Source organism: Schistocerca gregaria, chromosome 4 (assembly GCF_023897955.1).
Source record: "Schistocerca gregaria isolate iqSchGreg1 chromosome 4, iqSchGreg1.2, whole genome shotgun sequence".
Classification (NCBI taxonomy): Eukaryota; Metazoa; Arthropoda; class Insecta; order Orthoptera; family Acrididae; genus Schistocerca; species Schistocerca gregaria.
Genome location: NC_064923.1, coordinates 31,431,687 through 31,458,959, shown reverse-complemented (window position 1 = coordinate 31,458,959; position 27,273 = coordinate 31,431,687). Strand labels below are relative to the sequence as shown.

The 27,273-nt window shown below is 46.2% G+C and overlaps 1 protein-coding gene across 7 annotated transcripts in view; it reads left to right on the top strand.

Moving 5' to 3' along the window:
* The window catches only part of LOC126267963 (neurexin-1a), a 1,982,806-nt gene that overhangs the window by 121,994 nt on the left and 1,833,539 nt on the right, over nt 1-27,273 (top strand). For 6 of the 7 annotated variants that reach the window (XM_049973297.1, XM_049973300.1, XM_049973299.1 and 3 more), the window contains exon 2: nt 4,105-4,149. The exons of the other annotated variant lie outside the window; for it this stretch is intronic. In XM_049973297.1, the coding sequence (XP_049829254.1) occupies nt 4,105-4,149 (45 nt within the window). The remainder of the gene's footprint in view (nt 1-4,104; nt 4,150-27,273) is intronic. 7 annotated transcript variants of the gene reach the window in all.

Sequence of the window (27,273 nt, the reverse complement as noted above, 5' to 3'; positions counted from 1 at the left end):
GGTCCACATACTCTCTGACAATGCGCAGACACAGCGAGCAGACCCAGCCAACTGCGCCACATGGAGATATCCTCCTTGGTCCGCACCAACCGACCGACCCCCTTCAGAATGCCGAGAACATACACAACCTGACAAACACATGCACGAATACCTGAACGATATGAAACAGTAACAAAGCACGCACGAAGACAGATTGGGAGTCGATGTACACACACACACACACACACACACACACACACAGCCGACTCATGAACGATCGGCGATCCAAAACGCTTCGTCCGGTTGGACGACCGACCGACGATCCACGGAGACCGTGGCCCTGCTCAAGTGTTGCTTGGCGGCAATGGTCGGTGGACACATGTCGACGCAGTCCTCACAGCTACAACCCGACTGTCCCAGTGCCGCATTGCAACTCCCCGACCGGCAGGTCCGGACTGGACTCCAGCCGCGTTCCAACTGACTGGCAGCCCGAGCTCGCGACCCGAACTGGCTTTACGACAGACAGTGACTGGGAAGTAATAGCAGTCGAGCAAAGGTACTGTGAGAGGGGACATGTCGATACGCTCTGGTAGCGGCGCTCACGTCAGGAAATGCAGCAAGTCAGTGACACCAGTGATTTAAATTAACGTAGTGAAGTGGAAATACATTAAAAACAGGGTGTAAAATTCATATGGCGGGAACATGAGCCACGCATGGTTCAATAACTACAATTTCCTTATATTATGCTGCTAATGAAATTTTTCCTGGGTATAAAATATCGACTTTGGCTTCATTTAGAAATCAAAAATTAATTTAAATCTGGCAGGAGGTTGTTGTCATTATGATAATTGTGTGTGGTTATGTGAGTTGCTGCACGCTAATGATAGTGAGGTCTATGTATGCCTGTAACGCGCTGCAGTAGTAATATGTAAATAATAAATCGACAAATTATGACTGCTTGCGCCAATTAAAACTTGTGTGTTAAGTATTGCGGTGTCCACGTTGTGCCCGGAGTCCCTGCCTGCCGGACTTCACACCCTAGTACAAGTTAGCTGGCTGGCATCCGACAGGGAGAGCGGGTCGCAGAGCACTGCGCCGCCCACTTCTCGGGCAGTAAACTTTTCCTCACAGGGATGCACCACGATGTTGTATAGGTTGGGCAGTCGATGGAACACCACTGTATGAGGAGTTGAATGAGAAATAATCAAAGCCCTAGTGAAGGATACAGTTCATTCATTCCACTACAACATGATACTGGATGATGGGGGGGGGGGGGGGGGGGGGTCTGCCTTGTAGCTGATTCTCGACGGTGGTGGAAAGAGTGGAAGACCAAGGTATGAGACCCTCTCAATCCAGTTACTTGGCACTTGCTATTCTAGACCTGTAACAGGCTTATTGCACTTCACGAGAGGCCAGGTCACTGGAGAAAGCAGCTATGTCATACACCAAACTTACTGTAAATACTGCATAGTTTTTTATGTCAGTATAACTTTATTTAGCTGTCCATCAGGATGGCTACTGACGAACTGTCACTGAGACGAAGTTGAGCACCCTCTGGAACAACAAAAAGCTGAGCATAATAAGCTCAATTTCAATGGCTGCTTCACAACCCAGACCACCAGCTTCTCTGAACTGTGCAGATGACAGCTATCCTAGCGACACCTCCTCTGCTTGCAAAATCGTCCTTGTTCATCTCTTGTCTCCCCACCCTCCATGTGACAGTTTCTCCTCGGTCGGACCTGTCAGGCCCCCACCTTCAGAATGCGCTGGTCCCCACAGTCTCTACGAACCATGCCTCACTTGTCTAGCCCGAGCACCTGCTGACAAACCAGCTGCCTCCCACTGAGCTACTAGGCGTCACTCTCCTTCTACCCTCCCTACCCCAGACAACCCCAACCCAGCCTAGTCCACTTACAGAAACGCATCACAGGTATTGTGTGTCCAGCCAGTGGCATGTAGTGGCATAGGTATGCATATGCATTCATATATATATATATATATATATATATATATATATATATATATATATATATATATATATATTTTGTAACACCTGTCACTTACCTGGTTTAGGTGTGTGTTCACCCCAGGTAATTGACTAACAGATCAACAGAGAGTGCAAAACTACCGCAATGTCGGATAACGCAAAGAAAGTAATAAGGCCCTGTGACTCCTGATTGAACTGCGGTGCCAGTGTTGACATTAATTGGTTCAGAATTGATCCCTTTTAATTGAAAAGGGGTGCACATTGATGTTATATTCAGCTATTGAACATCAGATGCAAATGTTGAACATAAAATTAATTAAGAAAGTGACTTGAGATTTCAACTACTTGATTGAAAACAGATGCAGATGATTAGCACAAATTTATTTTAACTCATGACCTTCAATCATCACATTACATGACTCTCCTAACAGGCAGTGGTAATAAATTGCGTTTGCCTGGAGTAAAGCGCGATAAATCAAAAGTAATTCCTATCGACTGACCCAGGAGTAATGCGAAGTGTGAGAAGAACTCTACAATACACGGTCCATGAAACCCTCGTGGAAGCTTTGGCGACGTGATCCAACAAATTAATGAGTGGTCGGAGCGGGCGCAATATCACCGAATACAGCATGGCGGAGCGGCGTCGTTGTGTGGACGTCGGCCGACCTCGTGGTGTTGCAAGGCTGCGCTAGTCTGTTTACTCCTAGCTATCTTGTTCAGTACATAGCTGAACCAAAACTTCCTATGTGCAAGTTCAATCGTTCCATTTGCTAAGTCCTAAACTGCAGAGATGCTCACTCTTTTTCAGGCAAGCTGAGTAAAGAACGCCACGTCCGTACTCTAGGCAAGCTGGGAGCGGAAGACTTCTATGGGGACATCTCCCTGTCCACTCTTCGCCTCGATTTCCCCTCCAGCAAAATCACTTACGCCAATTGCAGCGCAAGTCGCGTTAATTATGCGTCGCTTCCCAGCGCCGACCAATGCCTGCTCTGAGAAGTGAATAAATTCCCACAAAATTTCCCTTCTTCTCAACTTCTGCTATTTAGCTATTGCCAGGCCACCCATCAAGGTTAGCATCTGCACAAAACACCAATTTTTCCGGAATTCTGACTCCCAGGAAAGTACTTCAAATTCCTCGGTCCTACGTTTCCATCGGAGGCCGGCGTATTTCATTCTGTCACTCTTCACCTTATTTACTTCAGACTCTGCGGACCGTGAAGTTGACGTAGACACGAACACGCATATTTCGACCTGTGTTCACTGCTCCTCCGTAGCTTTGCGCGGCTTTCTCGCATGCTCGAGGCCGCGCCCCGTCACCACTTTCTCAGAGCCGCCCTACGTTGCCCATTGTCGCTTCCCTTCGCCGCTCCCCAGCCGCTCGCTGCGGTCATTTCTGGGTACTTTCCTGAGATAAACTAGCCTCCAGTAAATCGATGCGTTTCCACAAAGTTTTCATGTCTTGTGAATTACTTTAAAACCATCACCCGACATTAATTATTCCAATATGTCCATACTACACCATCTACAAGATGCATTGTGCCTTGTCAGTCATTTTGTTCAGCCCTACTGTTCGCTCAACGTGAGTTAGGTGATCTTTAATTACTTCATGTAAGGGGCATAGTTCTTGCCATCTTACAATACATGTGTGATTTTTGTTTATACTTGTACTATAGCTTGAAAAAGTATTACTCCGAAACTGGCAAATTTTCTTTCTTCTTTTGTGTGTTCCCCTGACGACGACATAATTCTTCTGACTTTTAGTGAGGGGTTTTCTTTAGCCTAAAGTATTGGCATTCTGCCAGAACTCTGCTACTAGGTAAAATGAAAGTCTTTTGCGCGATGAATATCGCGACAGAAGCGGAACTCTGGGGCTGCCTGCGGAGAGTACCTATAGCGACGACGCCGGAACTTCGACTCCCAACTAATTTGAAGTGGATTGTAGGTGCGGAGCGATGATCGTGTTAGCTAGGCTGGGCAGGCAGCAGTAGTGTGGAGGCGGTAGTGTAGAGTAGTGTAGGCGAGGCGAGGCGAGGCGTGGCGAGGTGAGGTGAGGTAGGTAGCTGCGCGCCGCCGCCGCCGCCGCGGCCACGTGACCTGACCGGACAAGTGACGGTGACGGCGCTATTTGTGTGTTGCAGTGCGGCGGCTTCCACTGCGCAGGCGCGCCGGGCCGCTCGGCCAGGGTGAGTCAGCCACTCTTGTACTCTCTGCTCTACTCTACTCTATTATACTGTACTCTAGTACACGCGTTGCGTTTCACCGCACCCTCCCGCACTCGCTTCCAGACAAGTGTGTCAAATGTGTGTACTTGTAAACTGTAGTGGCACCGCACAGCGCGTTGCATCGAGTATGGCTTCCAGCTTCTTGTAACAACGTAAAATTAAATAGACCTGTAACCAATTAAAAACAAAATTCAGTGATTTTGTCTCTAGGACGAGAGTGCTGGCCTAGCTGCCGGAGAGCTCGGCGCAGTCTGTCTGGGTGGTTACTGCTGACACCGTTCTTACTGACGGATGTGAGACAGGGGTGAGACAGACACTGGACGCGTATTCGCGACATCACCCGTGCTGCTGGCCTCCAGGTTTCGGTTGATTCTCAAAGTAAGATACCACGAGATTTCGGACTTGCAGTCGCAAGGCGTCGGCACTTTACCACAATATTTCGGCAGACAGCCGTGCAACCATCTTCGTATGCGTTTTACAGTGTAAAGTTCAGCTGGAAATGGCTGAGTGACTGACAGACCAAATATTGTGGTAAAGTGTCGACGTCATCCGGTTGTTAGACGGAAATCTCTTGGAATATACAATACGTTCATGTTTCCGCCAGTCGCTGAAGGTGAACGGCTGTGTAGTTTGTTTCAAAGAGCGCTGTCGATATCTTTCCCCAATCCGAGCTCGTGATACACCTTCAATGACATTATCGACGTCGGGACGTTAAACCTTAATTTTATTTCCTTCTCCTCTCCTCTCTGTGTCGGTTTTGCTGTAAGAGAATCTGGAAGAGGAAAGGTCGGAGAGAAACCCGCCCTAAGATAGCCTGATAGAAGGAAGAAAAGTACGTTTCGGTAGTTCCTTACGTAATGATTGCAGGTGTTTTAACTTCACGTTTCATTTATTTGTTAAGTGCTGACTTGGAGAAGTTGGCCAGCAAACTCATGCTGTGAGATGGATTGCGGTTCCATATGCTGAGACAGTCGTCTGTGCAGCTACAAATTGATTCGCAATTTTTGTGTCTGCTGAGAGTCTGTGTTAGTTGTGGACATGTTAACATTCCACCTCCTCCCACTCTGGGTCCACAGTAATCTGTAAACCGAACACCTGTTAACGTGTGTGTGTTTCGATCCTTTTCATCATCAGATATTTCTACACTGTTACACTTTCTCCGTAGTCTCTCATTCTGCAGCGTGTGGTAGTGCTGAAAGATGTCCCGCTAGATCTTTTGAATTTCTGTTAGGAAGGGAAGCTGTGTCTATTACATCAGTGGCCGGATGGCAGGAATGACGGAGCTACTCCTTCGTGGCAAGCAATAAGAGATACCACCAGCTAGAAGATTTGTTTTTGACTCGACAGCCGTAATTTGGAGAGAATGACTCGAAGCTTATTCCGCCAGAAATCGAAGTAGTGAAAGGAAAAAGTTTCGAATACTGTAGACTGTGAAGCTCTGTTGTGTTGCATTAGTCGTCTGCAATGACAAAATTGCTTTTTTGTGAGATACAGCTCAGGTAAGAATGTGTGTTTGTCTGGTACCATGTTGTCACGTTAGTCGATAGTAGCTTATCACATTAGTCAGGCTTAGTATGTTTAATAAACTGTAACTTAAACATTAAAAGTGCAGTTTTCTGCATGCCAGCTTTTGAATGCGTAGACTGTCGTTGGATGTTACGGACAAGGATCAGCGCCAGAACTGCGACTTCAGGGAGCAGAGGAACTTGCGGTAGAATGCATGGTGAATCTAAACGCTACGCTCAAGGGCGGGCAGATAACGTCAGTACTTTAGTAAATGATAGAATACTGAAATGCCATCGTGCAGTTGGTGCAGGGTTTGTCTGGCTCGGCGACAGGCGTGCAGGAAAGTGGCGGCTAGCCCGTGTGCGCACATGCACAGCAGCTGCCGCACGCAGGAGCAGACACCTGCTGGGCGGCGGCCCATTTCACTGGTGTCGGCGGCGACCTGCCCTCGGTGTGTCTTCCGGCCGGCGCTCACTGTTCACCTTTCCCACCACTCTCCGCCTCGGACGAGAGTACCTTACACAAAGATCTAAAGACTTGTGGAGGGGATCCCGGTCACGTGACGTTAATCTCGTAGGTTTCTGCCTGCGGGCACTTTTAACAATCATCTGTAAACACAATGAGCATCTCCTGTAGGGCAAAGGGACAGATGGCTATCTTACGTTGCAATTTCCACGGCCAGGATTTGTTTCCGGACATCATAGAATTTTTTCTCAAAGGGGACGTTTCACCTTACCCAAGCCTTTATTTTTAAAATTCAATAGACTATTCAGTGTCTGTAACATAGGGTATAGAAAAGTGCTCCGGCAATCTGAATATCTGCTTGTCTATAAGTATTTCTCTTTCTGCTCATTCCCGTTAGTCAGGTCAATTTTACGACAGTGACAGTTGTAGTATATATTTTAACATGTAAATTACAGCTAAAAGATGAATACATTGAAGCTGGGACTTCTGACACCATAGTACGCCAGAAGTTCTAGGTACGCTGCTCTGCACGACACGCCTTATGCAGTGGATTGCGCGGAAGCAACACCGTTTCGAGAAACAGGTACGTCAACTACCTTCTTAAAACATAATTAAGACAGAAATATGATGACAAACTGGTATACCCATTGTACCTTTGAAATAAACCCTTTACACAGTAGCAAACTGTAATTCGAAAGATTGACACTTTCTGCGTTTGCGGTTTATTCTCCTCACCTAGAGTCTTTAGCCACGTACTACTTATCTTCAGACTCACGAAGTAGATAGGCTATAATATTTTATTTTTGTATTGCAACGAAAAGCTCATATTAACATTAAATCAATAACAACAGAACTATTATATATAATCAAAGAATAAACAATCTGTCCCTTGAATGAGATTTTCACTCTGCAACGGAGTGTGCGCTGATTTGAAACGTCCTGGCAGATTAAAACTGTGTGCCCGACCGAGACTCGAACTCGGGACCTTTGCCTTTCGCGGGCAAGGTCCCGAGTTCGAGTCTCGGTCGGGCACACAGTTTTAATCTGCCAGGAAGGTTCATATCAGCGCACACTCCGCTGCAGAGTGAAAATCTCATTCTGGAAACGTCCCCCAGGCTGTGGCTAAGCTATGTCTCCGCTATATCCTTTCTTTCAGGAGTGCTTGTTCTGCAAGGTTCGCAGAAGAGCTTCTGTAAAGTTTGGAAGGTAGGAGACGAGATACTGGCAGAAGTAAAGCTGTGAGTACCGGGCGTGAGTCGTGCTTCGGTAGCTCAGATGGTAGAACACTTGCCTGCGAAAGGCAAAGGTCCCGAGTTCGAGTCTCGGTCGGGCACACAGTTTTAATCTGCCAGGAAGTTTCAATCTGTCCCTTGTGCGCGCAGCCACAGAATAATGCTATCCTTCACTGTGCGTCTACAGATGTTCTGCTGACGACTCCCCCTTCGATAGAGCAGAGCTCCGGGAATGTAGGGGTCTTTATATTTCATCCGACGCCCAGCTGTTGTGTGTACTGAAGGCATTGGTTGAACTTCTTCAGCTTCTGTTGCTGGTAGTGACGGTACCGCTTCCTTTTGTGGTGCCGGCCGGTGTGGCTGTGCGGTTCTAGGCGCTTCAGTCTGGAACCGCGTGACGGCTACGGTCGCAGGTTCGAATCCTGCCTCGGGCATGGATGTGTGTGATGTCCTTAGGTTAGTTAGGTTTAGGTAGTTCTAAGTTCTAGGGGACTAATGACCACAGATGTTTAGTCCCATAGTGCTCAGAGCCATTTGAACCTTTTGTGGTGGTGAGGTGGTGCCATACTGGTCCAGTGGTGTGGAAGGTGGCGCTTGGCGCTGGACCTCTGCGTCCTCTTCAGTTGGTAACATATGTGCAGGTTCGAGCCGTTCCAATGATACCATTTGACTCTTTGCATTTAGACCTATTTGCACGGTATGTTCATCCTGTGAGAGCACTCTGTAAGGTCCAGAATATGGAGGCTGCAGCGGTGACTAGACAGCGTCCCTATGTGGCATCACATGTGTACATGAGCGCAGATCTTTGTGCACGAACGCATTTACCGCTCCGTGTCTCGAGACAGGAGATGGGCGTAGTATGGCCGTATGCTCGCGTACCATTTGCTATGTAAATGGCAATTCGGTCTGTCGTGCCCCTTCTTTATCGGTGAAGAATTCTGCAGGCAGTCGTAAGGGTTCATCATAAACCAATCCTGCGGTGGATGCGTAGGCCCAACAAAACTAGTGGTAACGTTGAAGACCAAGTTGTGCATGGTACATTCATGCAGCTTTTAATGTTCTACGCCAGTGTTCCACCATCCCATTGCTTGCTGGGTGGTACGCTGTGGTGCGATGATGTAGGAACCCGCAGAGGATTGCCAATTCTGAGAACAACGTCGATTCAAACTGACGCCCCTGGTCTGCGGTGACATGTAAAGGGCAGCCGAAACGTGCGATCCAAGATGAAAGAAATACGCGTGCCACCGTTTCTGCTGAAATATCCGATAACGGAATCGTCTCTGCCCATCTGGTGAAGCGGTCCACCGCAGTGAGCAGATAACGGTATCCTTCCGACGGCAAAAGCCGTCCTACGATGTCCGGGTGCACATGTGTGAAACGTTGTGTGGTAAGTGGGAATTTTCCTACCACTTTGTGCACGTGTCATCCCACCTTGGCCCTCTGACAGTCTAGGCACGTTTTTGCCCAATTATGACAGTCTCTATTTATACCAGGCCATACGAATCTGTTTGTCATTAGTTTGACGCTGGCGTTTATTCCCAGATGAGCCAGTTCACGGATGCTATCAAATAATTGTCCTCGCAACCTCTCAGGTTCGAACGGTCTCAGTTTTCCTTGCGATACGTGACACCAAACTCGGAAGTGTTCACCCGTAGGTCGTATTTGTTGCAAGCGTAACCCGGACGTACTATCACGAGATAATTTAGCAAGTTGCTGGTCTCTTTCGTGTGCTGCAGGCATTTCCTTGTAGTCAATAGCCTGAGAGATTGTTTCCAACCTAGACAGGAAATCTGCCACGACGTTCTCAGCTCCTTTTATGTGCTGCAGGTCTGTCGTAAACTGGGCGATAAACTCGAGTTGTCTAAAATGTCGTGGTGAGCAACCATCCTTGTTCTTACTGAAGGCGAAGGTAATAGGCTTGTGGTCTGTGAAAGCGGTGAATGGTTTGCCATCTACTTGCGGTCGGAAAGGTGTGATGGCTTCATAAATTGCCAGTAGCTCCATATCATAGGCATTCCATTTTACTTGTGATGATGTAAGCTTGCGGGAGAAGAAAACCTAGGGGCTACCAATTGTTTCCCACCTATTGCCTCCTGGCTCGCATCCACAACAATTTCCAGTCGAGCTTGAGGAACCGGATGTGCCAACATTACTGCCTAACGTGGACAGGCTTTCACCTTGTCGATGCCACCTGCCTCTCTGACGTCCACTGTGAAGGCCGTTTGCCTACTGCATCCTTGCCGACTAGTGCTGACGTCAAAGGTGCTGGAATGGCCGCCGCATTAGGCAGATGTTGCCTGTAGAAGTTAACTGCTCCAGGAAATCGGCGTAGTTGGCGATAGTCGATGGGGCAAGTCATCTCTTCGATAAGGCCGAGTTTGTCTTACAGTGTGCTGATACCGCCTGCTGTCACTGAGTAGCCCAAGAACGGCACCTGACGTCGTCCAAGTAAACGCTTTGATTCATTGACCGAAATGCCACATGCCTCAATACGTTGGTAAACAGTCCTTAGATGTAGTTCGTGCAATTCCTCAGACAACAAAAAACCAAGATGTCGTCGAGGTACGCGAAGCAATATGGTAAACCTTTGAGGATTTCATCAATGAAACGCTGCCAAGTTTGTGTCGCATTTTTTAACCCGAACGACATACGTAGGTATTCGAATAAACCGAATGGTGTTGTGACAGCCGTCTTCGGAATATCAGCAGGTGCGACCGGTATCTGGTATAAGCTTTTTTGCAATCAATGACACTAAAAATGGTCGCGCCTCTAAGTGCGTGCGTAAAATCCCTTATATGTGGTATCGGATAACGATAGGGGATGGTACAAGTATTTAGAGCCCTGTAATCTCCGCATGGTCTCCCAAGTCCCATCTTTCTTCTTTACGAGGTGAAGTGCCGATGACCACGGACTGTAGGATCTACGGACGATTCCCGAGCGTAATAATGCTTCGAACTCTGCCTTCGCTGCAGCAAACCGATCCGGAGCTAACCGGCGTGGGCGTTGAGACACTGGTTGACCGGGTGTAGTCCTGATGTGATGTACCTTACTGTGCTTTGTTGTCTGCCCACCAGACACGGATTCGCAATTTGCTACCTGTCTGCAATCAGACGTGGACATAGGGCTTCTTCCTAGAGTGCCTCTAACACAATGTGTCCCCCGTCGAATGCTCACTGAGCTAATAGATACCTCAAGTGCATAATGGAACAAGAAATCTGCACCCGATATCGCGTCTGAGACATCGGCAGTTACGAAAGTCCGTGGTAAACTTTCGTGGAACCTGAGGTCTACTTCTATCTGACGTTTTCCATAAGTCGCTATGGACGTCTGGTTTGCTGAGAGATGGAGGCAGCTTCACATCACAGTTTCTAACAGGCATTGCACTAACGTCCGAACCTGAGTCGACTAGATAAGCAGGACCGGACTTAACGTCTGTAACAAACAGCCGATGGGACAGTGAAGGCAAAGAAGAAAGGTTACTCACCCGTAGCTGCCCCTCGTCGATCACACCTCGTAACAGCAGGCGCTGGTGCTCGAACCCGCGACCGGCGGCGCCTAACGCCGGCCGCTGTCGCCATTTGGGTGATTGCAGGGTGACGTGCAGCGCGTCGTCTCGCTTCCGAATCGTCGATGGTACCAGCAGATACGCTCCTTAGACACAATGTCATCTTCCTTGCTCTTCTGGTTTGTGCCTGTCTTGCCTCCGAGCAACGTCGATACCTGTTGCTTCAATCCGTCAACTTGGTTTCGCAGGTCACCCAGTTGTTGAGAAACGTCCGGCTGTTGGCGTCGTCGTATCGCCGCCATTTCCTGTGAGTCTGTACTGTTGTGTCCGAACATCACCGTCGACGTATGCGCTGCGTCTAACGAGGTGTAGATCTTGTCGGCTAGTGAGATCGACGACGAGATATCTTGTGCGTCTGAGAGCGCCTCTGACAACTGCACACGCCATACATGTTGCAGTGACGTACCTGGCAACTAGGTGTCGTTGACTACGCAGGTGCCTCCAAAATTCCGAAGATGACTTATCTCCTCTCTTTTCACCTGCGATACTTGCTGGATGCGTTGTTCCACCGGCCGGCGTAGTCGCTCGATGAGTAACCGCTTAAAACGCGTGTACTTTTGCGTGGCGGGCGGCTCAAGTATTATGGTATTTGCGCTGATCGTTGCTTTTTTACTGTCAAGCGCACTAACGGCGATCATAAATTTTGTCTCTTCGTTTACAATGCCGTGATGCTGGAAAGTCAGATCAAGCGTAGCAAGCTAAAGTTCAGGTTTATCAGGTATGAACTGCGGTGGGCGTAATTTCATCTTGCTACTGTTCTCTGTCGAAAGGCCGTTACTTGATGGCGCAGAAAAATTCAACACAGCGTTTTCTTGTTCTTCAATGGCTCGTCGTAATTGCTCAATGTTCTTTAGCAAAACGCTGCGCCGATCCGTAACACTCAGTGTGCCGCGCGGACTCGCCGATCTCCTGGTAGACGAAATTGAAACGGGCTGCATTTGTTCGTCTACAACGAAATTCTTTAAACGGGGTCACCACTTTAGCCACGTACTACTTATTACAATCTTGAAAAGGAGTCACGAAGAACTATTATATATAATGAAAAGATAAACAATGTGTGCGTTGTGCCGCGCCGCCACAGAATAATGCTGTGCTCCACTGTGCGCCTACGGATGTTCTGCTGGCCACTGGCGCAAGTCTCCCTTCCGCTCAGTGACGTATGACGTGGAGACTGCCACTTACACTGTCCAAGGCTTATTCGCACCTGCGTTACATTCCTCTCTTCACTGAATCGTTACGTGACGTGTTACCCACGGCGAACGCTCTACGGTGTGAGTGTGTGGTATACGGGTGACTACGGTGTAGGACGCGCATTATTTGCTTTTAGAAGCCGCCGAAAACTGTCGTTACGAGCCCTGGCAAACAGGGTGCGAAACGGGTTGGGAGCCAGCTCGGTAATCAGGTCTGCAGCGTTTATATTAGCAACCATAACAATGCACTCGTCGTACATTGTGCGAAGTAGTGTGTTTATAAATAAGCTTCCAATCTTCGGTTCTGAAGCAAGTTTGAGGTTTTCATTAGTTGAGAGTTTTTGAGTGAAAGAAAGGGGTCGAGGCAGTGGAGACAATACAAAATACTTGCGTCTCTTCCTGGGGAGTAGCCTTAGAGATACAATCGGAATTAAATAGCTATGCCTGCTGATTTGACATTAGTGATTGCCGACGATCCCGAAATAAAACCAACGGGCGTAGATGAGGGCCTTGTTGATGGCATATTCCAGTTCCTGTGCATGGACGGTCGAAGGAGCAGGCACTGCGGCGACTACGGCGCCGTGAAATACGCCCCGATGTGGACAGCCATCAGCTGCAGAATGGAATGACGACAGTGAACGTCTGTGCCGGATCGGGACTGGAACCCGGATTTGGCGCACACCGCCAGCGACCGTCGCCTCGCCGTTTGGCTATCCGATACGACTCACGGCCTGGCCCAAACTTCCGTATGTCGTCAACCTGTATTATGTGTATTCACGTACAAGGCTGACATCTTGCTTCAAACTCGCACGCCCGGTGTGGGCGGATAAACACGACATTGCGGCGCCTTTGTTATTAGCACGATTGACGACACGAGGTTCCTTGCGACGTGCATGCGTGGGCGCGGATAGCCAGCCGGCGAGGCGGCGGTCGCTGGCGCTGAGCGGCAAATCCGGGTTACAGTCCCCGTCCGGCACACACTTTCACTGTCCTCCTTTCATTCTACAGCTGATGGTTCTCCATATTCACAACTGCGAATACATTTCATTTATTCCTTGATGCTGCATTCTGTGAGGAACAATTTTAGTCGACTCAACATTTAGCTATTACAGCGAGTTGTGTCCAATCAGATGTTATACGACTTCCTCATTTCACGTGCAGTGTAAGAACGTCCGGTCCCCAAAACCTGGATTTTGCAATCGAACGCACCACGAAAATCACAAGGTAACCGTCTGAGTACGTTTGCTCATCGTCAGTTACGTAGCGAGCAGCATGGTTTATTCCTATCCGTAACTGTGCCTGCCGAATAAAACTAGTTGCTGTACGTAAAGAGCACACAGGGTGGACTCTAATAAAAAATCCACACTTCTACCCACAGAGGATGGTGTTAATACACACCTACAGAGAAGGAATTCTTCCAGTCCATATGTGGCATAACAGCAAACCAGTGCTTAACAGTATTCTTTAAAAACACTCTTGGTTGCATTTTTTATTTTTTTTTTATTTTTCAACGACGCGTTTCGCCTAATTTAGGCATCTTCAGGTTATCTTTTCTACATGGACGCGAGAGGCACCAAGATCTGCATAACGCGTTTCCGTTCACAGGAGCGAGTAACAGTAAGATGGGAGCTCAGGTAGTAAGCAAAAACTAAAAAAAACTAAAATTGCAACCAACACTGTTTTTAACCAATACTACAGAGAAGGCATATGGTACGAAGTGCTTCCCACGTACACAGTCACAAGTGCTGACGCCTATTTCAGAAGGCAGGCGGCGCTAAACTTACTGAGAAGACTACTTCCACTCCAAACCCAACGTGGGCTGACACCAGTAGGTAACTCAACAAAGCATATTTCTAAATACCACATTCTTTCAAATAAAATTATTTTTCAGGACACACTTTCCGATAATTTGAATCAAAATAACACTTTGCAGTGTGCTGTACCTATTACCTTTAGGTGTAGTGCTCCAAAGGACGCGTGCACTGTGCGACCTCAATCAGGCTAAGGTGGTACAACCTGCGCAGACGCTCGGTTTGATTCCTCCACTGCCTCCGTAGCTGGTGTCACTAACACGTGACAGTTGCTGATTACCAGACCACTCGTCATTGTCGGGATTAAATCTAAACCGCTCGCTGTTATGACTCTGCAGATATTAACGCTCCTGGCACTTTTGGGTTACGCTATGCCCTATCATTCTGTAGCTGTCATCAACAACAAAGACAAACTCCGGAACCTTTCCTTCTGGCCAGAGTCCCCACGCGATGCTACAAAAGTGGCGCCACCCGGCTAGGGACGCCCGATGTGTCGAGGAAGTTCAGACTTCTCTAAGAATTTAATTGAAGTCATAGCGATTGTAAAGGAAGAGGGAGATACGAGTTCGAAATAGAAAACGAATTTTCATTGCAGGTGTTAGGTGTCAGAGACGTTGAAGAACGGACCACATAGAGCGGAAATTCGGTGAGCCACGGGGTAATAAATGTGGACAGATGAGGCATCTGGATCGGGATTTGCAGGCAAAAGCCTAAGAAAAGACGCAATAAACGGATGTGGGATGGGAATAGTCATCCATCGTTAAAGAACACGAGAAAATGTAAGTACAACCAAAAAGTTAATAGTGACGGAATTTTGCTTACGTAGCGTAGATGTTGGAAGAAAGCGTAAGTTTTCTTTTCGACGTGGCTACGCAGGTGCGCATAGCATTTCTGGACCTCACGGGGAAAAAGAGCTACCAGTAAGCGAAGTAGTTGACGTCGGTTTCAGGGTTGATGAATTTTCAGGATGGTTACAGCACATTTTAGGGCTAGATTTCTCATTGAATACCCCTTAAATTGACCTTGACTGACACGTGACAGAACTCGATGGGACGGTGGAAGGGGGAGGGGGGTGGGGGGAACTGCTGACAGTGCCGCACTTAGACGGCGTGCCCGACTAGCAACGATCAGTTGGTGACGTGTATGGGTCGTCTGGGTAGAAAGGCTTGCACACGCCGTATTAGGTTCGGGTGTTCCGAGATGGGAAGAGGACCTCTGACAGTGCAAACAAATTAGTCACGCACGAACCTACACTTTATCTCGCTGCGATACTTGAGCAACCCGCTGGATGCGCTTGCGGACAGACACAGCCAGGCAACGGCCTGTCACGGCGACCATTATTCAATACCATGGCAACAAGACTATGGCGTTCATAGCCAAACAAAGAGAGATAAACTGGCAAACGGGGTATCAAAGTGACCAGCGTGAGGTCTAGTTTCTCGTCAAAGTATTTAACTGCTTCAAAGTAATCAGGGTAATTAATGAAAATTTAGGCGGCTGGAGTGGCCGAGCGGTTCTAGGTGCTACAGTCTGCAGCCATGTGACGGCTACGGTCGCAGGTTCAAACCCTGCCTCGGGAATGGATGTGTGTGATGTCGTTAGGTTAGTTAGGTTTAATTAGTTCTAAGTTCTAGGGGACTGATGACCACAGATGTTAAGTCCCATAGTGCTCGGAGCCATTTGAACCATTTGAATGAAAATTTTATCAATAATGTGCCAAAAAGTTCATCTGTTCAAAACCTAGCTATTTTGCATACAAAAAGATACATTGGTGAGGTATTTAAATGCCAAAAAGGCTTTCTTCGAGTCATGTAACTAACTTAGGATTTTCGAGAACATTTGTATTTGAAGAACTTGTTTGATGATCTTCGTAGTTGACGACGTAAATTATGAAATTCTCCATGAAAATTAAACTCTTTGTAAATTTCGTGCACAATTTAATGATGTAATTTATAGGGAGTCTAGTTTTCGCTCTTCTCACGCGTTACAAAGACGTATCGAGTGTTAATCATACGATAAAATAGCCCTTTCTGCTTCTGTCATTTCCTTAAAAAAAATGTTTCGATATCTTGAACCGTTTATGAGATACGAGAGATTTTTACGACCACTCGAATCCGGAAGCGCAGGAAAGGATTCTGACGCGCCGCCAGCGGTCCATCCGCCGATATAGCAACCAATATCTCAAGAATGAAAGGAGAGATCGTTCGAGTCCCAATTTTAAATACAATTTAGCTGCAATGGTTACATTTCATACCCAATACTATCCGCCCCCGGTAGCTGAGAGGTGCCAGGACGTGTTCGGTCAGAGGGTTAGCTGTCCTCTGTAATAAAAAACTGAGTCAACGGCTCAACAATGAACTTGAACGGGTGTCCTGGGACATCCGCACCGACCAAATGCAACGAACAAAATGAGAACAATAAAAGAAAGAGGTCAGCGCGACAGAATGTAAATACTAAGGGCCCGGGTTCGACTCCCGGCTGGGTCGGAGATTTTTCTCCGCTCAGGGACTGGGTGTTGTGTTGTCCTAATCATCACCATTTCATCCCCATCGACGCGCAAGTCGCCGAAGTGGCGTCAAATCGAAAGAATTGCACCAAGCGAACGGTCTACCCGACGGGAGACCCTAGTCACACGACATTATTATTATACTCAATAATGTATGGCCTTAAATGAACTACACGGAAAGTCTGCGCAATATGATTTCCCCTTTGCAAATTCTTAACAATTTTGTGCAGCCATGTACTCAGCCTCGTGCATGATAGTAACTATGACGAATAAGGAAAATAAATTCAGACCTTTATCGTGCAAAGATGTCAAGCTATAAGATGTGGAAGAATCAATTTTTTCACGGAAAAGTGTTCTTCAGATCGGATGATACGTATTCCGTAGGTGCCGTCGCGTCCGCTCTGGTGCTTTGCCGCGAAGACTCGCAGCTGCCGCTCTCACTGTCGCGCGGGGAATTTCCAAGAATGATTGCCTATCGAAGTCGCTGGGTCCAGACGACACATATCGAACGTGCGATTGTAAATCGATCATGCGAGTCTCGTGGCGGGAGTTATATGTTTACGGTGGTGACTACAGAAACGACAAAAGAAGAGCGTTAAAAAATACTTGCAATTACGAAGGACAGGACTTACCTTACTCCTCGTCGGTGTTGTCGTCAAGTTGAAGTCCATGTGATGTGTACGCTACAGGGCAATTCCCTTTTTCCCATAGCCTGGGTAAACTCTGCCAATATCACGCAAGAATATCGACAGAGTGCCACATGCGTTAACTTTTACCTGCAAACGCAAGTTGTGGAAGTAGAGGCACTGAAACAAGTACAGTTCGTCTCTTTGTCCTGGACGCCCTTCTCTTTTGATGGAAGACTTCACAGATTTTCATAGCCGCTCAATATTCTGTGTGTGGACAGTGGAGTCATTCGAAGACACAAACTCCACAGAGTGGTTCACTTATTCGTGGTCGAATCCTTCAGCTTTCAGAGTATTGTACGACTGAAATGTGTCTGTAATGACTTTAGTACCAGGGAGTATGAAGTGCTTTACCAGACCCTGTAAAAGTGACCTTCTCTCTGGATAATACTCTGACAAGGAAACACTTCCTCGAGTCTCTTTCTATTCGACCGAATACCCAAATGTGATCTATTTCACTTTTTGAAGGTCGTCCTCTCTGTTTCTTCCGTCTAGCTATTTGAGATTCGTCAACTTCCACAACATCATTTTCTCCACCAATTGGTACACTGTCGTAGTCACAACCACGTAACAGACTTCTCGGTAAAACCCGAAATAGTCACTCACAGTATTTGCAAATAACTCAGGTTCTGACGCTTGCAACGTGTAGTCTAGAATCCAGAACGATAGAAGAATTACGCTGGTATGGGAGGATAACTTGGAAGAGTTGAATCACGTATTCTTCCTGTTACTCGTTCGTTTTCCGCACTGTCCGCAATGAAATTGAAACGGTATGTCAGCATCGAAACTCATCTTACGAAGTTTTACACACTCCGCAGCACCACACTCAACAGAGTCGCTCCTCTCGTCGTCCGGTGGAACTCCATATTTGCGGCAAAAGTCAAACAATTTTGTACGGTGGATAAGCATGGAATGAGATTTTTGCATGTGAGAGAATCCGCTGAAGAAACGTCAGGAACACCAGACATCACACTTACTATCCACAGAAATCGTATGAGTTTCCCAAGCAAGTCACAGATAATTCGCGGAGAAAAGAGCAAGTAAATGAAGGACGGAAAACTGATAAAAATGACGATCACAAACAAGTAACTGATCATAACGCCCGTCACGAGACTCGCATGATCGATTTAAAATGCACGTTCGATATGTGTAGTTTGGACCCCGCGACATCGATAGGCAATCATTCTTGGAAATTACCGCCGCGTGTTCTGCAGCGACGCGATTCAGACACGTTCGAATTGAAAGGCCGCAGAGGACAGGCAGCGCCACGGACGTCGCCCGTGTAGGACACTTCCGTAGGCGTGCCTGCGGTCGTGTTTCGTCGTGTGAATCGGTCGCGCTCTGTGCGTGGCTTCAGTCGCTGACGCAGGACGCGGCGGCCTGCGCCTCGCCAGCTGACCTCCGCTAGGAACAGCAGGCCCGGAACTCCGTCTGGAACTGCCGCGTTCCGACACCGGCCGTCTGTGTTTCTCCTTAGGATAATTTAGGTTAAGTAGTGTGTAAGCTTAGGGACTAATGACCTTAGCCGTTAAGTCACATAAGATTTTCACACACATTTGAACATTTTTGAGTCGGACTTTTCCTCTGTTCGGGAATTGCGTATCATGTTAACCTCACCTTCATTATCGGTATGCGACTCACCTAGGGGACGTGAAACATAAGGCCTCGCGCCAGACGGCCGAACTCTCCAAAAGGGCTCAAAATGGCTCTGAGCACTATGGGACTTAACTGCTGAGGTCATCAGTCCCCTACAACTTAGAACTACTTAACCCTAACTGACCGAAGGACATCACACACATCCATGCCCGAGGCAGGATGAGAAAGTGCGACCGCAGCGGTCCCCCGGCCAAAATATTCCGTACGTCCATTTTTTAAATGTGCGATAAGGTAGCACGAGGTATGGAAAAACTACCGTTAGATGAATGTAGGAACTAATCTGCCAGTAAACGTATTTAGTGGAGCCATTACAGAAAAAACGACGAACTAGGTTAAGCGTGTTATTTTGTACGCGACCGTTGTAAGCTTACGGGAATTAGATGGTGAGCAGGTAGTATTTGTCGAGATAGTTAATTTTGGGACCGGTTACATAGAATTGTCTGAGAGACTGAAACCACAAATTTGGTGTTCATTCAGGAATACGATTTAAACAGAGCGAATTCTTACCGTAAGCTTAAGCGTGCCACCAATCTAATTGCATTGGTAGAATATAACGACCTGCCTTATCCCCGCAGGTTTTTGCCAGCATAAAATATCGACTACGAATGACCCTCCGAAATTAATTCACTGTCTGCGAATTCTTTGACATCAGTTGTATTAGGCATAGATTTGCGACGCAATAGTGAGATATAAAAATTTATGCCAGACTGAGACTCGAACCCGGTTCCACGATTATCGTGTGTTGTCGCCTGAACCAGTTTTTTATGGAAAACGGATGGGTCGTTGGGTGGCGGAGGCGAGGTGTGCAGGGGTCGCATCTCGAGGCCCGGCCACGGTGTCTCCCTCCTCTTCCTGGGGATGTGCTATAAGGGGTGCGACGGTTTTATAGTTTTTATTTTATGTATTTAATTAATTAATTTGGTTTTTAAGCAGTAACTCACTGAAACTAATAAGTAAACTCGGTGCGTAGAGTCGGGGACACACATAACAGAAAAAATACTAATAGTTGCAGCAAACGGCAAAAAGAAAGAGACCAAAGTGTGACGCTAAGGAAGCTATTAAATTAAACCTAATGCTGGAATCCGTACCCGTCTTGCAGCGGATGGGACACAAAAACTGCGAAGAACCTTTCGCACTGGGGACAAACAGAGGAAAGTGGGGAAATACTGCTACACAGTGCGAGCGGTCACGACGAAACTCTCCATCTGCAGTATCATCCAAGTATGACTTCTCACAATCACCAAGGTAGATCCCACGTTGAACCGTGTAGTGTTCTATCATCGTCTCATAATTTTTTGCTTCTCTTACCCGTGATGATCCAGCCTCGTGGAAGGTCGTGGAACGAACTCCACAAATTAATATTGTCGATATTTGCGTTACGGAGGATCTTGCAATGTCGTTCCTGCAAATAGTTCCAAAAGTCTAAAGTGTCCTTAGTGCCACTCTGCATGCTGACATGCTGTCACTGGTGGTGGAAAAGGATCAACACTGGTCGGGTGAATTCCCCTGCGTGTCGTCCAGTTTGACGGGCAAGGAGTTTTCCTCACCGTCGTCCGCCCAGTCACCACGAAACACCACCGGCTGTTGGTGGCTGCTGGAAGCTGCTGCGGCAGTCGGCACACACTCCTTCACGCCACTGGCTGGTACTCGGCATGTGATCCTGCTGTTCTGTGGGGTCTGAGGGACTGAAGCTGCCACCGTGGCTATCTGTTGCGTGAGATGTTACTGCGGCCCCTGGTCCACCGGTACCGTAGTCGGAGTGGCCACAGCCCATGTCAGACGTTCGCTGCAAGCACTCGACCGATGGAACACGCCGCCGTCTCTTGTGTTTCCGTGGGGAACGCTGTTTACAGACCTGTGTTTCAGTATCCGAATGTGGGCGGATCTCCTCAGCTGCTCCGGTGTCTGGAGGAAATGCCGCTGTCAGCACAACCCGTGGGTCAATGTCCAACCCGTCATGTGCGCTTTCTTTCAAGGTCGGTCGGTGATTATACTCAGGAGGCGGCGCCGTTGTAGAGGCCGGATCCGGTACTGCAGAATCCATCGTGGCCTTGCTATCGTGGGGTAGCTATCGGACGAATGTGGTCGGCATCGAAAAGGGTGGCCGCCAGTGCAACCCTGGCATAATTGAGAGGAAGGGTCGTCACCATAGAAGCAGGCGTAGATTCAACTATCGGGATTTGAAGAATCCATCGTTGGAGACAACCCGTGTTTTGTCATACATAATAATCGCCCTATATTCGCCAGTGACAAGACAGGACGGTACATGTTTTGTCAGTTCAATTTTGATCTGTCGTATCCCATTAATAACCGGGTACGTTGTAAAAGTGGTCCATTTTTCGTCACGTGGCTGACCACTCTGCCTTAGGGCTGGAAAGCCACGATGACTGCGCCCTCTGGTACTTCCAAAGGGAGTTCGAAGACTTGTTTAGTTCGTAGGGCAAGCATCGCGTTATCAATAGAGAATGCGCCAATATGGACATCAAAATGTCGGAATTTAAGATCGTTCGCATGTGAGTGCATGATTCTATTGCACACCTCATCAATTACTAACTTGACGTAAACAACATTTCTCGTGATAGAGAGATGAATACCAATTATGTCCTGCGGATCAGTTTTAACGTCTTCACGTAGAAAACGTGGCCGTGCAAGATCGCGTTGAAAAGTGATATTGATGGTGATTTGTATGAATGTGCCATATTACGTAAATAGTCATGAACTCTAAACTAGTCCGACGAGGTAATGTAAGGTGGGAGAATAAATGAAAGTCAGACTCGCACCTTACATGAGAGCTTCATACATCGCAATGGGAAGGTCAATATGACACCTAACTTAATTCGTCGGTACTGAGCAAATTTTCTTATCAGTTTGTAATGCAAAAACGGTGACACTCGATCGACGGTAATTAACACACCATTCCTATAATGCATGTTAGAGCGGAAGATGAAACAAACAGCAAGAGGCATTTTAGTTTTGAATTCAGAGGGACGAGGGCAGAAGCGAGGCCGCGCTACAGGGGGTACCACGGAAACATGTCATTTCAACTTACACAGCTGTCTTCAATCCTTGAATAAGTATACCACAAATATTGCATCTTACAGTAGTAAACGCCGGCCGGAGTGGCCGTGCGGTTCTACGCGCTTCAGTCTGGAACCGCGTGACTGCTACGGTCGCAGGTTCGAATTCTGCCTTGGGCATGGATGTGTGTTTATGTCCTTAGGTCAGTTAGGCTGAAGTAGTTCTGAGTTCTAGAGGACTGATGACCTCAGAAGTTAAGTCCCAAAGTGGTCAGAGCCATTTGAACCATCTGAACAGTAATAAACAACTACGGACACTCGCGACCTCGCGGAGGGGACGTAATGAGGCGCAGCGCTGCGAAAAGCAGGCTGATTTTCGTACGCAGGAGCGTTGGATGCGTACAGCAGTTAGACTGTCAGCAGGTAGTGTTTGTTGAGATGGATAATTTTTGGACCGGTTACATGGAATTGTCTAAGATGTTGAACCCACAGATTTAGAGTTCATCAAGGAAGACGATTTAGAGAGCGGATTCTTAAAGTTGACTTAAGCCGTCCACTAATCTAATTGCATTAGGCATAGATTTGCTGCTCAACAGTGACATATAAAAATTTGTGCCACACTGGTACTCGAATCTGGATTTCATGATTGTGTGTTGTTGCCTGAACCACTTTTTTTATCTTATTTTGTTCGTTATTGTTTGTTTTATTTGTTCGGAGCGGACGTCCCATGACGCTTGTTCAAGTTCGTCGTTGAGCCATTAACTGGATCTTCTTTTATTACAGAAGGGACCTGACGGAACAAGCTGAGCTTCCGTGCCGATGTACTTACGCTGTCCGTGCACACTCTCTGGTCAGGTCCAAACATCCGTACGTCACACTGCCTACGGCCTTCTGTCGGATTCCCAGAACAGAAAATGAGATATCAGGGAATCTACTCCTGATGCAGAAAGAGAGTTAATGTCGAAAGCATTTCTCACAGCTACGGCTTATGGACTGTGCCTGTTCTTCCAGTACTGCATATAAATATGCAACCAGTGATGGAAGTATTTATGAATCGACAATTACTTCATGGTGTTACTGACAGAAGTACGAGTCCCGTAGAAGTGCCAGTGGTAATGATCCTAAATAAAAGTGCAAATGATACGAAAGTAGTTTAACAGGTTTGTCGTACAGATGCTTATCCAATCACAAATGTAACGGGTAATTCGCAGCAGTGCAGATATTTTTCTACTACGTATCTGCAGAGTGGTTATCACCAGTTAAAGACAGCACCGGAGGATTGCCCAAAGACAGTTGCTGTGGTCTCACCATACTATTATTGTTCATAGTGAAATATGCTATTTGAATTGAAAAATGCACCAACCACATTTCCGTGTGTCTTAAAAAAGTACTGGAGGGTTTGAAATGCAAGCAATGTATGGATTATGTAGATGATCATCGTCTTTGTGAAGAATATGGCAGAGAGTGTATTTTTAGTAAGGTAAGTGTTGAAGCAGTTGTGAACAGTGCACTTAACACTCAGTTGAGAAAATTACTACATCGTGTTAGAAGAAGTACAACGTTTTAAGGCGCTTAAGTTGTCATGAGGGAGTCCAGGTGGACCCCAGGATAATAAAAAACGTACATAATTTTCTGGCACCTTGTAGAGAAAAAGAGTTGCAGTAGTTCTTGGTCCTGGCTCATTATTACCGGAAGGTTCTACGAAAATCTGCGTAAATAGCACGGCTACTCAGTCATCTACTGAGGAAACGGTGAAGTTTTATTGGTAGCAGAGTCTCAAGATGCTTACAATCAGCTGAAAGAGCAGTCATGTACCTGGTTGGTTATTCTGCCAGATGTGGATGGGGTAGAACGTCGGGTCATCTATGCCTCGGTACTGCTGGCTTCAGTGGAAAAGAACTAGTCTACCACAGAGAAAGACATGATAAGTCACATACATGACATAAAATATTTTTGATTTTATTTGTATTGCAGTAAATTCAACGTCATAATGGATCATCCAGCATGAAGCGGCTGTTATGTTTAGGAAAACTCATTATTCTGGTTAACATGCTGGGCAATAAAACTCAGTGTATTTGATTTTGAGGTAATTTATCAACCTAAAATATCACCCGGGAGAGACGGTGGCTTGAGTTGTAAAATATGTGTGATATAACGAGCAGGTTCCACAATTGTGAAATGAAAAAAGGCAGAAGCTACCAAAGAACATAGCAACCTATTTGCAATGCAAACACAATTCACTGTGTAAAGTAGTATGTAGTGCAAACAAAACAAAACTGTGACCTTGTTTTGACGTGTCAGTTACTTTGTTTGTTGATGTGTCATGTGAAAGGGAGCGTTGATCACGTGTATTAGCGGGGCGTCCAGGTCGTGGAACAACAAAACTACATGCAGCCAAACAGCACTGCTTGCGGACATAAGGCAGCACGTAAAGCACAGTGACATATGCGCCACCACCAGTCGAATGAAATCGCCATGGCGCTCCACTGGAGGTCAGCAAACCGTCTGAGGTGACCTCAACATCGCGGGTCCAATGTCAGCAGGCGCCAACGGAGAATTTTCACGTGGTAACGACAGTAGATCACTTTTCACACTTTGTACGTACGACAGCTATACCAAATCAACACCCAAACACAGACACAGCACATGCTTAATAATTGGTTACATAAGTTCAGTACTTCAGAGATGTCGATTACGAACGTAGGCACTAACTTCTTGTCGGAACTGATAACGCAGCTTCGTCATCTGTTACGAAATAGTAAATGAAGAAAAAACGTGTTACACCATAAGAAAATGGCTGCATGGGACAGATTCCTCGAAGAATAGTCATCATAATGAGGTGCGATATTATCTTACGTAGTGAGAACCTACAATTCAGAAATTCAGTATGGTTGTTGTTGTTGTGGCCTTCAGTCCTGAGCCTGGTTTGATGCAGCTCTCCATGCTACTCTATCCTGTGCAAGCTTCTTCATCTCCCAGTACTTACTGCAACCTACATCCTTTTGAATCTGCTTAGTGTATTCATCTCTTGGTCTCCCTCTAAGATTTTTACCCTCCACGTTGCCCTCCAATGTTAAATTTGTGATCCCTTGGTGCCTCAAAACATGTCCTACCAACAGGTCAAGTTGTGCCACAAACTCCTCTTCTCCCCAATTCTATACAATAGCTCCTCATTAGTTACGTGATCTACCCATCTAATCTTCAGCATTCTTCTGTAGCACCACATTTCCAAAGCTTCTTTCTCTTCTTGTCCAAACTATTTATCATCCATGTTTCACTTCCATACATGGCTACACTCCATACAAATACTTTCAGGAACGATTTCCTGACACTTAAATCTATACTCGATGTTAACAAATTTCACTTCTGCAGAAACGCTTTCCTTGCCATTGCCAGTCTACATTTTATATCCTCTCTACTTCGACCGCCATCAGTTATTTTGCTACCCAAATAGCAAAACTACTTTACTACTTTAAGTGTCTCATTTCTTAATCTAATTCCCTCAGCATCACCCGACTTAATTTGACTACATTCCATTATCCTCGTTTTGCTTTTGTTGATGTTCATCTTATATCCTCCTTTCAAGACACTATCCATTCCATTCAACTACTCTTCCAAGTCCTTTGCTGTCTCTGACAGAATTACAATGTCATCGGCGAACCTCCAAGTTTTTATTTCTTCTCCATGCATTTTAATACCTACTCCGAATTTTTCTTTTGTTTCCTTTACTGCTTGCTCAATACACAGATTGAATAACATCGGGGAGAGGCTACAAGCCTGTCTCACTCCCTTCCCAACAACTGCTTCCCTTTCATGCCCCTCAACTCTTATAACTGCCATCTGGTTTCTGTACAAATTGTAAATAGCTGCTGTATTTTACCCCTGCCACCTTCAGAATTTGAAACAGAGTATTCCAGTTAACATTATCAAAAGCTTTCTCTAAGTCTACAAATGCTAGAAACGTAGGTTTGCCTTTTCTTAATGTTTCTTCTAAGATAAGTCGTAAGGTTAGTATTCCCTCACATGTTCCAACATTTCTACGGAATCCAAACTGATCTTACCCAAGGTCCGCTTCTACCAGTTTTTCCATTCGTCTGTAAAGAATTCGCGTTAGTATTTTGCAGCTGTGACTTATTAAACTGATAGTTCGGTGATTTTCACATCTGTCAACACCTGCTTTCTTTGGGGTTTGAATTACTATATTCTTCTTGAAGTCTGAGGGTATTTCGCCTGTCTCATACATCTTGCTCACCAGATGGTAGAGTTTTGTCATGACTGGCTCTCCCAAGGTCGTCAGTAGTTCTAATGGAATGTTGTCTATTCCCGGGCCCTTGTTTCGACTCAGGTCTTTCAGTGCTCTGTCAAACTCTTCCCGCAGTATCTTATCTCCCATTTCGTCTTCATCTGCATCCTCTTCCATTTCCATAATATTGTCCTCACGTACATTGCCCTTGTATAAACCCTCTATATACTCCTTCCACTTTCCCACCTTTCTGCCTTCCCTTCTTTGCTTAGAACTCGGTTTCCATCTGAGCTCTTGATATTCATACAAGTGGCTCTCTTTTCTCCAAAGGTATCTTTAATTTTCCTGTAGGCAGTATATATCTTACCCCTAGTGAGATAAGCCTCTACATCCTTACATTTGTCCTCTAGCCATCCCTGGTTAGCCATTTTGCACTTCCTATCGATCTCATTTTTGAGACTTTCGTATTTCTTTTTGCTTGTTTCATTTACTGCATTTTCACATTTTCTCCTTTTATCAGTTAAATTCAATATTTCTTCTGTTACCCAAGGACTTCTATTAGCCCTCGTCTTTTTACCTAATTGATCCTCTGCTGCCTTCACTACTTCATCCCTCAATGCTACCCATTCTTCTTCTACAGTATTTCTTTCCTCCATTCCTGTCAATTATTCCCATATGCTCTCTCTGAAACTCTCTACAACCTCTTATTCTTTCAGTTTATCCATGTCCCATCTCCTTAAATTCCCACTTTTTTTGCAGTTTATTCAGTTTTAGTCTACATCATAACCAATAGTTTGTGGTAAGAGTTCACATCTGCCCCTGGAAATGTCTTACAATGTAAAACCTGGTTCCTAAATCTCTGTCTTACCATTATATAATATATCTGAAACCTGTCGGTATCTCCAGGCTTCTTCCATGTATACAGCCTTCTTTTATGATTCTTGAACCAAGTGTTAGCTATGATTAAGTTGTGCTCTGTGCAAAATTCTACCAGGCGGCTTCCTCTTTCATTTCTTTGCCCCAGTCCATATTCACCTACTATGTTTCCTTCTCTCCCTTTTCCTACAACCGAATTCCAGTCACCCATGACTATTAAATTTTCGTCTCCCTTCACTACCTGAATAATTTCTTTTATCTCATCATACATTTCATCAATTTCTTCATCATCTGCAGAGCTAGTTGGCATATAAACTTATATTACTATAGTA